At 44.2% G+C, this 10,430-nt stretch overlaps 2 protein-coding genes across 3 annotated transcripts; one reads left to right on the top strand and one right to left on the bottom strand.

The window, feature by feature from the left end:
- Positions 1-2,178: 2,178 nt before the first annotated feature.
- On the bottom strand, positions 2,179-3,407 carry LOC137917370 (FYN-binding protein 1). 2 transcript variants are annotated; one of them, XR_011106636.1, is made up of 5 exons: positions 3,374-3,407; positions 2,895-3,057; positions 2,786-2,819; positions 2,674-2,705; positions 2,179-2,593 (listed from the first exon to the last, which is right to left on the bottom strand). XR_011106636.1 is itself a non-coding variant. In XM_068760139.1 (4 exons), the coding sequence occupies exons 1-4, from the start codon at positions 3,085-3,087 to the stop codon at positions 2,571-2,573; spliced, it is 282 nt and encodes a 93-aa protein (XP_068616240.1). In that variant the 5' UTR covers positions 3,088-3,152; the 3' UTR covers positions 2,179-2,570. The 2 variants fall into 2 exon arrangements, 1 of the variants encoding a protein (XP_068616240.1); XM_068760139.1 differs by lacking the exon at positions 3,374-3,407 and having other exon boundaries at positions 2,895-3,152.
- A 394-nt stretch (positions 3,408-3,801) lies between these two features.
- On the top strand, positions 3,802-9,789 carry LOC137917369 (THO complex subunit 2-like). Its single transcript, XM_068760138.1, has 11 exons — positions 3,802-3,843; positions 3,974-4,158; positions 4,567-4,742; positions 5,003-5,105; positions 5,238-5,623; positions 5,709-5,767; positions 7,255-7,290; positions 9,016-9,150; positions 9,295-9,361; positions 9,439-9,578; positions 9,659-9,789. Exons 1-11 carry the CDS (start codon positions 3,832-3,834, stop codon positions 9,758-9,760), a joined length of 1,401 nt encoding a protein of 466 aa, XP_068616239.1. The 5' UTR covers positions 3,802-3,831; the 3' UTR covers positions 9,761-9,789.
- The last annotated feature ends 641 nt before the right edge of the window (positions 9,790-10,430 follow it).

Raw genomic sequence — 10,430 nt, 5'->3', positions numbered from 1 at the left:
TAAAGGTGCAGTGATCCTCTGGAATAAATACACGGCTGTGAAATATCATCTCTGCTGCAATAATGTTTTCCAAAAATTCAGCATTTCCACCAGCATTCCAAGTCCTTTATTTCATGTCATTGTCCAACAGTTGCAAACAACACCGGTGGTGGAAGCTCAGGCTCCAAGACCTGCACAGTATGCTGATCTGTGCACATGACGGGAATGCACAAAGACGGTTCATGACAGACTGCAGCCAGTCAATCTCACCTCCATGGTCCAAGGTCAGGAGGCCGATACTCGAGTGAATGCACCCCAGTAATTCATCAGGAAACACGAGAAGAGCCGGATCTTCTCTGAGAAGAGCAGCCGCTCACGTTGGCGGATTAGGAAATCTACCGAACGCAGGGAAGACATCGCTGAGGAGGAACAGAAACACACGCGACTGCTTCTACCTCAGGTTACATCTAAAGCAAAGCTACCCTTCCTCTCAAATTTAAATAGGAATCTAGGCCATTTCTGAATCTCGGTTTTTTCACTCAAGCTCCTGAAGTAGCAGTTTCCTTATATTTTCATGATTCGTGTTAGTTCAGATGAAGAGACTGTGTATGTGGTGAACCTTTTTTTTTTTTTCTTTCCAGCATTTATGAACAGCAAAAGAATCCAAACGTGTACATATATTTCAGCAAATCCCAGGCCACAGATTGTATATTTGGAACACAGTTCATCTAGGCCAAGGGGATATATAGAATTATCTAACTAGCGTTCATATATATGAATGATTGGACAATAGCAATCCTCGGGTTTCTGAAAAACTACGAAGGTTTCAGCAGCATCTAATTATTATTTTATTCCTGGGAAATTCATTCTCCACAATGGGAGCAGTGATCAGCCGAAGAGCTCCAACCGAGGACTCGCCCACAGAACCCAGGGGTCCATAAAACATCTGCAGTAACCTTTGCAGAGAACTGTTGGCGAAAATGCAAACATAAAAATAGTATTTGTTTCCCTCCTGTGTTCAGAATATTTTTGGTCGTGTTATAGATGCTTGATCTTCAACTAGTGAAATAGGTGTGAATGGAAAGCACAGGCAGAGTCCAAATAACCTCATCTAAGGGTTGAGGTGTTTTTTGTTATCATGCTTGTCTCACTGTAATGATGAGAAGAGTGTGTGTGTGAGATGATCATGTAGAACTAGGCAATAGACTTACTGTAATACGCTGCGGATATACACTTTAATAATTCCTAATATGGGCAGTATTTGAAAGCTTGTCCTGTGCTCCATGCGAGCAATGAGCAAAATAAAGCAAATGTGTTTTCTAATGAGGCAGTAGAGTGAAATCATTGCAGAATAGTGAACATTCCTTTCAAACCAACATGACTGCAAGACTTATTAGCACGCTCAACCCAAGACAGTAGCTTCACTCAAATATGTTGCTGTGAGGCAATATAGATTTCATACTTATGATATTACACAACACCTATGAGTATTGAGGAAACATTTCTGTCTATCCTGCACATTCTGTTACTGGTAGCTGACCCCAATCCTGGGATTGCTGCTAAACCAGGGCAGGATTACAACCTTGCTCTCGCCTCCGGCTCATCTCCTACTGAAGGACACACACACACACAAAACAACAACAGCTCATTTACAGTCGATGCAACAAACAAGCTATAAAAGTGAAATGTTTGACCTTCTAAATAAAATAAATGCTATATTATTTTACATTTTAGTAAAACAAGATTGAAAAAACTGATTCTGAAACATAACCACTCAGATCAGGAAAGGGATCATCTCAGGATGGTGTCAGGATTTGGACATCCCTGTCTTCTCCTCTCCTGCTGTTCACCAGGTTGTGCATTTCTACTGAATCAAGATCCCGTTGACTGAAGTTCTTATTGCCTACCGATAGGTGTCACTGTTTCCCTGTTGAACGTGTGGGACGCGTCTGTGGAAATGTGTTTGTTGATACATTTTATTTACTTGGAAAACCAAGCCAGTCAAAATGTTCTTCGTTGACATACACCCATTGTGCACCCGCATGCACGTCACTCAAGTTGACAAATATCTCTCCACATTATGTTGTGTTTATTACTGTGAGATATACTCATAAGAGCGAAGGAGGAACCTTGAGTGTTGTGTAGGCTCTTCAACAAGAAAAAATGATCAAACGCGCTGCATGTATACATGTCATAATTTTATATACAGACGTTTTCAGAAACGTTGGCTTTATAACAGTTGACATGATAAACCTTGACACAAAGGCACCAGTTAGCTTAGGGGCTGTTAACATTTATAGATAACAGTGGTTGTAGTTCATGTTACGTCATTGGCATACATTTAATTAAACATGCAGCTATTCTTTTAAAAATGCATGTCAGAGTAAAAGAAAGGTTGAACCACGATGACACTGTTTAAAAGACTTAGAGTCATTATTCACCTGTCCAAATTATTCAGTGATCAGAATTGTGTTTATTAATGAAGTGAAAATGAAATGACAATCCTCTCTGGCTATCAGCCTACCTTTAAACAGCTTCCAGTTTCATTAATAAACAATAAATAACCAAAAATATTCTGTGCAAGATGTTTCTCAATCGTTGTCATAGATGTTATCTGGAAAGAAGAAACAAATACAAATATTATATTGAATGGAAAGATGATGGAAATTTTAACAATTAAATGGAATAACATACCCTCTCCAATATCGTCATAGATCTCACCATCACTGCAAACAAGAGACAAATGATCAGCAGGTCAAGATGTAAAATTGGATTGTGTGAATGTTTGATCGTCTGTGGTACTTACTCCAAAACAACGTGGCTGGTGGAAACATAACCAACTATAAAATACAGACAGATATTAGATGGATGGATAGATAAAAACAAAAGCATTGATGTTCCTGATCAATACTCACACTTTCCCTCTTCGTTCCGGCAGACTAGTTTGTTATCCACTGCTTTAACAATGACGTCGAGTCTTTCTCCTGCTTTAATTTGAAGCTCTTTCCCAGTCCACTTCTTCTGAGTGAGCGTTGGGACAGAGGTCACCTGGTACAACGTCTGTATCTCCCCTTCATACTGAAAGAGAATGGAAAATGACCTTTTCATGTGGACTTTGTGAACATGACTAAATATGATTCTACATTCTCTATACTCTGTAGGACACAAATATGTTCTCATATAGCTTAAATTTGTATTATATATATTTATATTCATCTACTCAATTAAGGGAGATGCTGGAATCATCCGAAATGTAATCAGATAAGTTTTCCACATGTGGAATCTTTGACATTCGAAAAATGCCTTGCGAATAAGGCTAGTATTTTATACAGCATCAAACAAGGGGGATAAGCGAGGGGTCAGTAAAGCAAATATACATTGGAGAGAAACAAACTTTAAACTTTTTCCTGAATTCCTTCTCCTCTTTCTCAATCTTCTTCTGTTTCTTTGGGTCCAACTCTTCAGTCTTGCATTTGGCTTTCAAGGTCAGAAGACTGGACAGAGAAAAATATATATTTAAATCTCAAAATACATTAAGAAACCCCATCCAAAGCAGTAAATAGTCATATATATATATGTGTTGGTATGCACAAATACCAGTGAAATGTTGTTTTAAGACTAATCTTACCTGCTGAGGGGAGGAAGGGGAGGCAAATTCTGAGAGTCAACATCAATGGCATTTTCTACCCGCGACGATCTGGGAACGAAATGTGTCTCTTTGTGTCGTCGCAGGAGTGCGTTAACTACCCCGGCTTCCTGACCATCTTCAGAGCTACAGGCTTCGACGGAGGGAACAAAGTAGATCAGCTCGACTATGAGAACTTCAGGCATGTGGTGCACAAGTGGCACTACATGCTCACTAAAGTGAGCTGCCGTTCTGACGGTGTTTCTGTTCAATTTTAACAATCCCTTCTGGATAATGGCTTTCGGAGAATGATTGGGGGGGTGGTGTGTGTACTTGTCTGATTATGTCCTCCATCTCTTCTTCATCCAGGCTTCAGTCCACTGCCTGGAGACCGGAGATTATACGCACATCCGTAATATTCTCATCGTACTCACGAAAATCCTGCCGTGCTACCCCAAAGTCCTGAATCTGGGCCAAGCGCTGGAGCTGCGTGTCCAGAAGATCTGCACCGAGGAGAAGGACAAGAGGCCAGACCTCTATGCCTTAGCAATGGGGTAACACAGCATTGTGTGCTGTTAAGCTCTCTGTTATTTAACATGCACAATTTGGTTATAAAATGACGGATGGGGCCCAGAAATAAGAATTATAGATGTTTTCATTTGAAGAATGTTGGATGCTTAAGATTTTATTTTGTGGTTAGATGGGTTGTTGGGTATTTTAATGTGTTTCTGTCCTAGACTTTTCATCATAAGTTGGTTTTTCCTCTGTGTTAGTGACTTCCTGCTGAGGTCAAAGCTGCTAATAGTGTCCGTGCTTGCATCTATTCACAGTCAAGAATGCAGGCGGTTTGTAATCGCTGAAACGCCATGCCAAGAGTTTTTCTCCTTTTTTTTTTTTTTACACTCAGACGTTCTTGCAAGTATTTGTTTCTGCTTTGTGCAAACAATTTCTGCATCTTACAGTTATACAGGTCGATTGAAAAGCCAGAAGGTTCACATGGTACCTGAGAATGAATTTCACCACAAGGATCTGCCAGCACGAAGTGCCACCCCTGCCAATCAGCAGAACGGCCCCGGAAGCACGGGCAAGCCTGCCACCAGCGTGAGCAAGACGGAAGAGGGGACGTCTGAAGATGGCGGTGAGCGATGAGAAAAGATGTCAAGGATTCTTTCAGTTTCATGGTTTTATCAGTTTGCGATTCGATGTTTCAATCTCCGGAGCCCCTGCTGAATCGTGCATCGATTCACGAGTGTTGTTTTCAAAGAATCGCAACAGAAAGAAACAAATCAGAAGTTGGTGGTAATGAAACTCGGTCATTGTCTGTGTCGTGTCTCTCAGCCCTCGTGTTGGCATTAACTCGTCCTGTTCTCACGCGGTTCTTGGCTTGTTTTAATGCAGATCGTGGCAAAGATAAATCTCAGGGGACGACAAAACCAGTGAATAAAGGCAACAGTGCGACTGCAAAAGTGACTGCCAGCAACGGAAACGGCGCTGTCAACAGGTGGGCATCGTTTAGAGCTGCGGCGGCACTAATCTATCTCACAGAAAAGTTATTCTGATTCCTGGTATTGTCAGCTAGATGTCTATTTGGTACAGTGAGGAAGTAGTGATGCATTTTTCACCCCTTCTGCAGCGCCAAAGCCATTAAAGAACGAGATGACAAAGAGAAGAGCGGCAAGGAGAAAAAAGAGAAGAAGGAAAAGATGCCAGGCGGCACTCCTGAGACAAAGGCGGAGAACCGTCGGGAGAAGCAGAGGGACGAGAGAGCAGGGAAGGAGGAGCGGGCGGTACGCGAGGGTAAGGAGAAGACCCCAAAGGCAGACAGGGAGAAAGTGAAGGCCGAGGAGAAGGGCATCAAAGACGACAAGGTCAAAGCTGGAAATGGCGAGTCTGTAGAGCCATCCAGGGAACGCGACGCCATCAAGGAGTCCAAGAGCAAGGAGAAAGCAGACCGGAGCGCTGTAGCCGGAGCCGTCAAGTCACCAATCCCCAGATCGGAGTCGGCTGAATCCGAGAGGGGTGAGGATGGTTGTGTCTCTCACCCGCGGTTCAAACCTCTCCTTGCAAGTATTTCAAGCTCACAGTTTCTTCTCTTCTTTCACAGATCACAAAAGACGAAAGATTGACGGTCACTCTTCTCCGTCCAACTCCTCGTCTGTTAAGGTTAGTATGGCTTGAGGAAGGCTGCCCGTTTCCTCTCTGTGCCGGAGCATTAGCCGCATTGCACATTCCAGCAGCCCCGAAGACCACCAAGGAGAGTTGTCACAAATGGCATCTGGAAATCCAGCCCCAAATCCGTGGGAGGTGGAACGAATTCCATGGACATGTTTTGGAAAAATTGGGAGATCATCCCTCAAGGACTTAGCCAAGTGATTATTGTATATATTGAGTATTTTTATAATGAAATATAAATCTATTTTCATATTAATGACAGCGGTCGGTGTGCCTTGGCAAGAATTTTCTTTTTTTTTTTTTTTTTAAGAATTTCTATATTTCTTGTGGATTTTCTTTTGCTTTTTGAAAATTACATCCACCTGAAGTGAAACGGCCAAATCAAGAATCTTTGCATCTTCCAAAGGCTTTCGCCCCCCTGAACATCAAGAGCAGTGTTTTAACACTTGAAATGGTGCCTGATTTTATTTCTCCATTTTGTGAGCCAAGAAGATTCCCTGGTTAAAGCATATTGCTTTCCCCGGCAATATCCCTGGATCCGGCATGGAGTCGTACGGTGTCCAGCAAGCCCCCCTCCACTGCGGGAGCATCTGCCCCCCCCCACCCAACCTTGTCTCCAGTGGTTACGACGGCCCGCATTCAGCCTTCACTCCACAAGACGTGCATCCGGCCAGTCCTGCTGCAGTGCCGTCCCTGCAACAACCTGCCAACGGCGTCCCCGGTCGCACGGCGTCAACGGTCACACGGCGTCAACGGTCGCACGGCGTCAACGGTCGCACGGCGTCAACGGTCGCACGGCGTCAACGGTCACACGGCGAGCCTTCAGAGGGAAATCGGAGCCACCAGCAACGGAGAATGAATGTCGCAGATTTGAGTCAGCCCAAAAGTACAGAGGGAGAAAGTCTGCCCCTACACAGAGAGAGTGGGAGGGAGAGAGTGGGCGGCGCCTGAGTCGTCTGGAAGCTTGTGATAGGTCTTTATTTTACCCTTCCACCAGAGAAATAGGCTCATACCTATTCCTGAACTGTAAGTGACAGCTACAGTTACCTATGTAGGGATGCAGTCAGGCACATTTGTCTTGCACACACAGGTACATGTACACACACACACACATTATTTATACCACTTGCACTTTACATGTATTTAATACCAGCTGCACTGTAGACTTTTAAATTATGCTTACTGGAAGTACGGACGTGTCTGTAGTTAGGACTAGCACTTCATTTTTATATGCTCAGGGATTCTCTAAGTATTGACATTCCAGATGTTGAGCTTACGAACTCTTCTTTATGTCATAACCTTGTCAAAGCCTTAGTCCTTGAAGGTCAGAGGTCGAGGGAAAAGCACGGTGTTGGTCTGGCCAGCCCCCAACTTCCCCACCCCCCCCCCCATCCCTTCTTCCAACTACTGCTGTCTACAACCTCCTCCCAACCCCCACCCTCTCCCAGCTCATCTGTCATCTCCATTCATCCCTACAGGACGGTAGCAACGAACCCAAGGAGACCACATCCAAGGTTTGAGCTAGCTCTGCTACTTCCTCTCTTTGCCTGTTGTTGTGTGAAGCTGATTCAAGTACACCGTTACTCTCCGTCTCCCCCTATTGATGTTGTTGTGATGGGTTGGACCACTTGTCTTTTCCTAGTTGATGGCAAAATCCCACCAGTCTTAGGATGCGCCACAATATTACACACCACGAGAATTAACAATACAAATTCACTTTAGACACCCCCCCCCCCCCCCCCCCCCAAAAAAAGGCTCGCCTGTCATCAGGTTGTTGCAGCATTGAATGTAAAGGGGTTTAGATGAATGAAATGAATCTCAAGTAGTTTAGAATAATAGCATTTTGTCCGCTTTGAGCTCTCGTTTAGCCGGAGCTGCTTTTCTGATTTTGTGCCTGTGAATATTTTTCTGGTTTCTGTCAGAAGATGAATGAATTGGAAGTTGGTGGGTGAATATTTCCAATCACTGAAAGGCAGAAGTCTGAAGGACCTTTTTCATTTAGCCCCAGATCAACAAGCGGCACAGGCAGGTTAAGCCCCTCTAAGAACAGCTTCAAATGGTTTTTGAGTTGCAGGTTAGTTTACTGAATTGTTAGTTGCTGTTAAAGGAAGATTCGTGGTCGATGGTAAATGGACTGTTGCGTAGCGCTTTCCCACATTTTGCTTTACAATTTGGCCTCACCTCCCCTCACTCGCACTCCAGTGGGTGCCTGCTGCCAGGTCCACTGGGCTATTTTGGGTTCCAAGGACACTTCGACATGTGGACAGTCAGAGCTGGGATTCGAACCACTGACCCACTGATCACTGGACGACCTGCTCGACCAGTGACAACAACAGCCGCACAACAACTGTTTTAGTTTGTCATAAAATGTCTTTTAATTATTTCTTTGTGTTCGCTTCGGGTTCGGGTCGTCTGTTATAATTCTGACCAATAATGGATGAACTGAATAGCAAATATTGTATGGTTTGCAATAATACTATGCAGATACTTTTTTCCCTTCAAATATAATCAAAGGATTCTACCTTTTTATAAACATAACTCATTAATCCATTTAAATTCTGCATTACACTTCAAAACTGTGGCATTTCCCATCTTCCTTTAAAAACGATAGCTTTTTTACTTTAAGAGACGGTGGCTCTGAGGAAGAGACAGGAGGCGGAGCTAGAAGTGGTGAAGATGAAGATGCTGAGGTTCTCCTTGGGAGTGACCAGGTTGGATAGGATTAGAAATGAGACAATAAGAGGGACAGTGAAGGTTAGACGTTTTGCAGACGAGGTCAGAGAGGCCAGACTTTGATGGTTTGGACATGTCCAGAGGAGAGACAGGGACTATATCGGTAGAAGGATGCTGAGGATGGACCTGCCAGGGATCAGGGCTAGAGGTCGACCCAGGAGAAGATGCATGGACGTAGTGAGAGAGGCTGATGTTGGGGAGGACGATGCAAAGGACAGGGTGAGGTGGAGAAGGTTGGGTTGCTGTGGCGACCCCTCGTGGGACAAGAAGAAAGTCCACTAGTAGTACGTAAAGTGTACTTTAGATCATTGTGAAGTACGTAAGCATTGAAATCCACATTCATTATCTCGGTATTTGTAATTGTTTAGATTGATGTTGGGAAAGACTCTCGTCCTCGTTTTCACCACGTCCGTTACAACTGCAGATATTCTACGCGAGCAGCGTAACGACTCTTTACAAAATGAGCATGTTTGTCTTGTTCTGTTCACACATGATTACATTCGCAGCACCACGTCACCTACAATTCACTAAGCCGGTCCAAGAGCAGAGAGCGGGAGCTGGAGAAGAACGACTCAGACAGCAACACGCAAGGGCGAGCCAAAGAGAAGAAGGACGAAAAGGAGCGCAAAGACAAAAAACGAGTTAGTATTCACAATATGCCGCTGCAAAAGGTTGAGGGAAGGCGATCCTTCGTTTGTTTTCCACTCTTTTAATGTGTCTCGTGTTTATATTAATAATATATTAACGCTGCCACAGTAAATGCACGTCTCGTCATTCGTCCTCAGGACCACGCCGTCAACGACCGAGAGGCGAGCCAAGAATTCAAACGCAAAAAGGATGAGAACGGAACCAGTATGTTTACCAGCAATGATTCTGGCGCGTCCGAGTCAAGCGGGACAAAAGGCTAAAGCAAGAACCTCTGTCCCTAGATTCCTTCAAAAACAGCACGAGTCCTTCGTGTGACTCCCCGCCTTCAGCCGAGAGAGAGAAGAGCAAAAGATCCAAATCTTCCAGTAAAGAGAAGACGGAGTCTGTGAAGCCTGAGCGGACGTCTTCTGGAGGCAAAAAGGTCACCCCGGTGTCCCGGATGAAGCTTGTACTTCCATTCCTGCTGACCTTTTAATCCATTCTTTTGTTTTTGTGTCGCAGGAGTCCAGGCACGAGAAAGACAAATCTGAAAAGAAGGAGAAGAGGGACAGCAGCGGAGGAAAGGAGGAGAAAAAGCAATATCCTGAAATGTTCTCTATTTAGAGCGAAGGCGTTTGATTTAAATGGCTTGCAGAATATCATCTGAAATTGATGGAACGTTTAGGTCAAGTCCTTTTTATATATCAGATGATAAGGCGTAAATGGTTTAGATTGGTTCTTCTTTGATTTGACCCCCCCCCCCCTTCCTGAGTAGCAGCGGCTGATCCGTGAGTATCCGGTACGTAGCATGAAGAGTACACTCAGTATTTACTCAACACGGCTCGGAGTGTAAAAATGGCTGCATCAGTCAGAAACTTGTCAAGACGCCAGATCGAAGAGATTGAATCTTTCTCCAAACGCCCTGAGATGCTCTAATTATTTAGAACGGCAGAAGGCGCCATATTGCACTGGGAAGCTTGCCGTCATTTTCTGTAATGAAACCAGACGCCATGATTCTTTTGCTCCCGCTCGGCATCCTTTTAAGACTATGTTGGCGTCTACGAAGACGTGGCCTGAATGCTTCGAGGCTTAACGCTGCTCTTTGACTCGGTCCGTGTCTTTCTTTTGTGTGCTCCATTTGCCATTTCCCTTAATAATCCTACTCATAAATCCTCTGACAAGCACAGATAATGTGCACCGAAGGTAAGACGCGCTCCGCTCCACTTTAAACTGTTCCTCATTCTCCTCTGGTCAGCGGCTCATGCGTTTCCTCTCTCCCGATCTAACGCAGAAC

This window comes from Brachionichthys hirsutus, unplaced genomic scaffold (assembly GCF_040956055.1).
Source record: "Brachionichthys hirsutus isolate HB-005 unplaced genomic scaffold, CSIRO-AGI_Bhir_v1 contig_112, whole genome shotgun sequence".
Lineage (NCBI taxonomy): Eukaryota > Metazoa > Chordata > Actinopteri > Lophiiformes > Brachionichthyidae > Brachionichthys > Brachionichthys hirsutus.
The sequence above is the reverse complement of the archived record's forward strand: the minus strand, read 5'-3'. Positions and strand labels throughout refer to the sequence as shown.

Excerpts from the sequence above, each read along its gene's own strand:
- LOC137917369 (XM_068760138.1), top strand. Across the intron at positions 9,151-9,294 it reads AGCGCAAAGACAAAAAACGA|GACCACGCCGTCAACGACCG; the intron begins GTTAGTATTCAC and ends ATTCGTCCTCAG. Across the intron at positions 9,579-9,658 it reads CGTCTTCTGGAGGCAAAAAG|GAGTCCAGGCACGAGAAAGA; the intron begins GTCACCCCGGTG and ends TTTGTGTCGCAG.
- LOC137917370 (XM_068760139.1), bottom strand. The coding sequence starts at position 3,087 with ATGAAAAGGTCATTTTCCATTCTCTTTCAGTATGAAGGGGAGATACAG. Across the intron at positions 2,706-2,785 it reads ACCAGCCACGTTGTTTTGGA|TGATGGTGAGATCTATGACG; the intron begins GTAAGTACCACA and ends TCTTGTTTGCAG. Across the intron at positions 2,594-2,673 it reads CTATGACGATATTGGAGAGG|ATAACATCTATGACAACGAT; the intron begins GTATGTTATTCC and ends TCTTCTTTCCAG.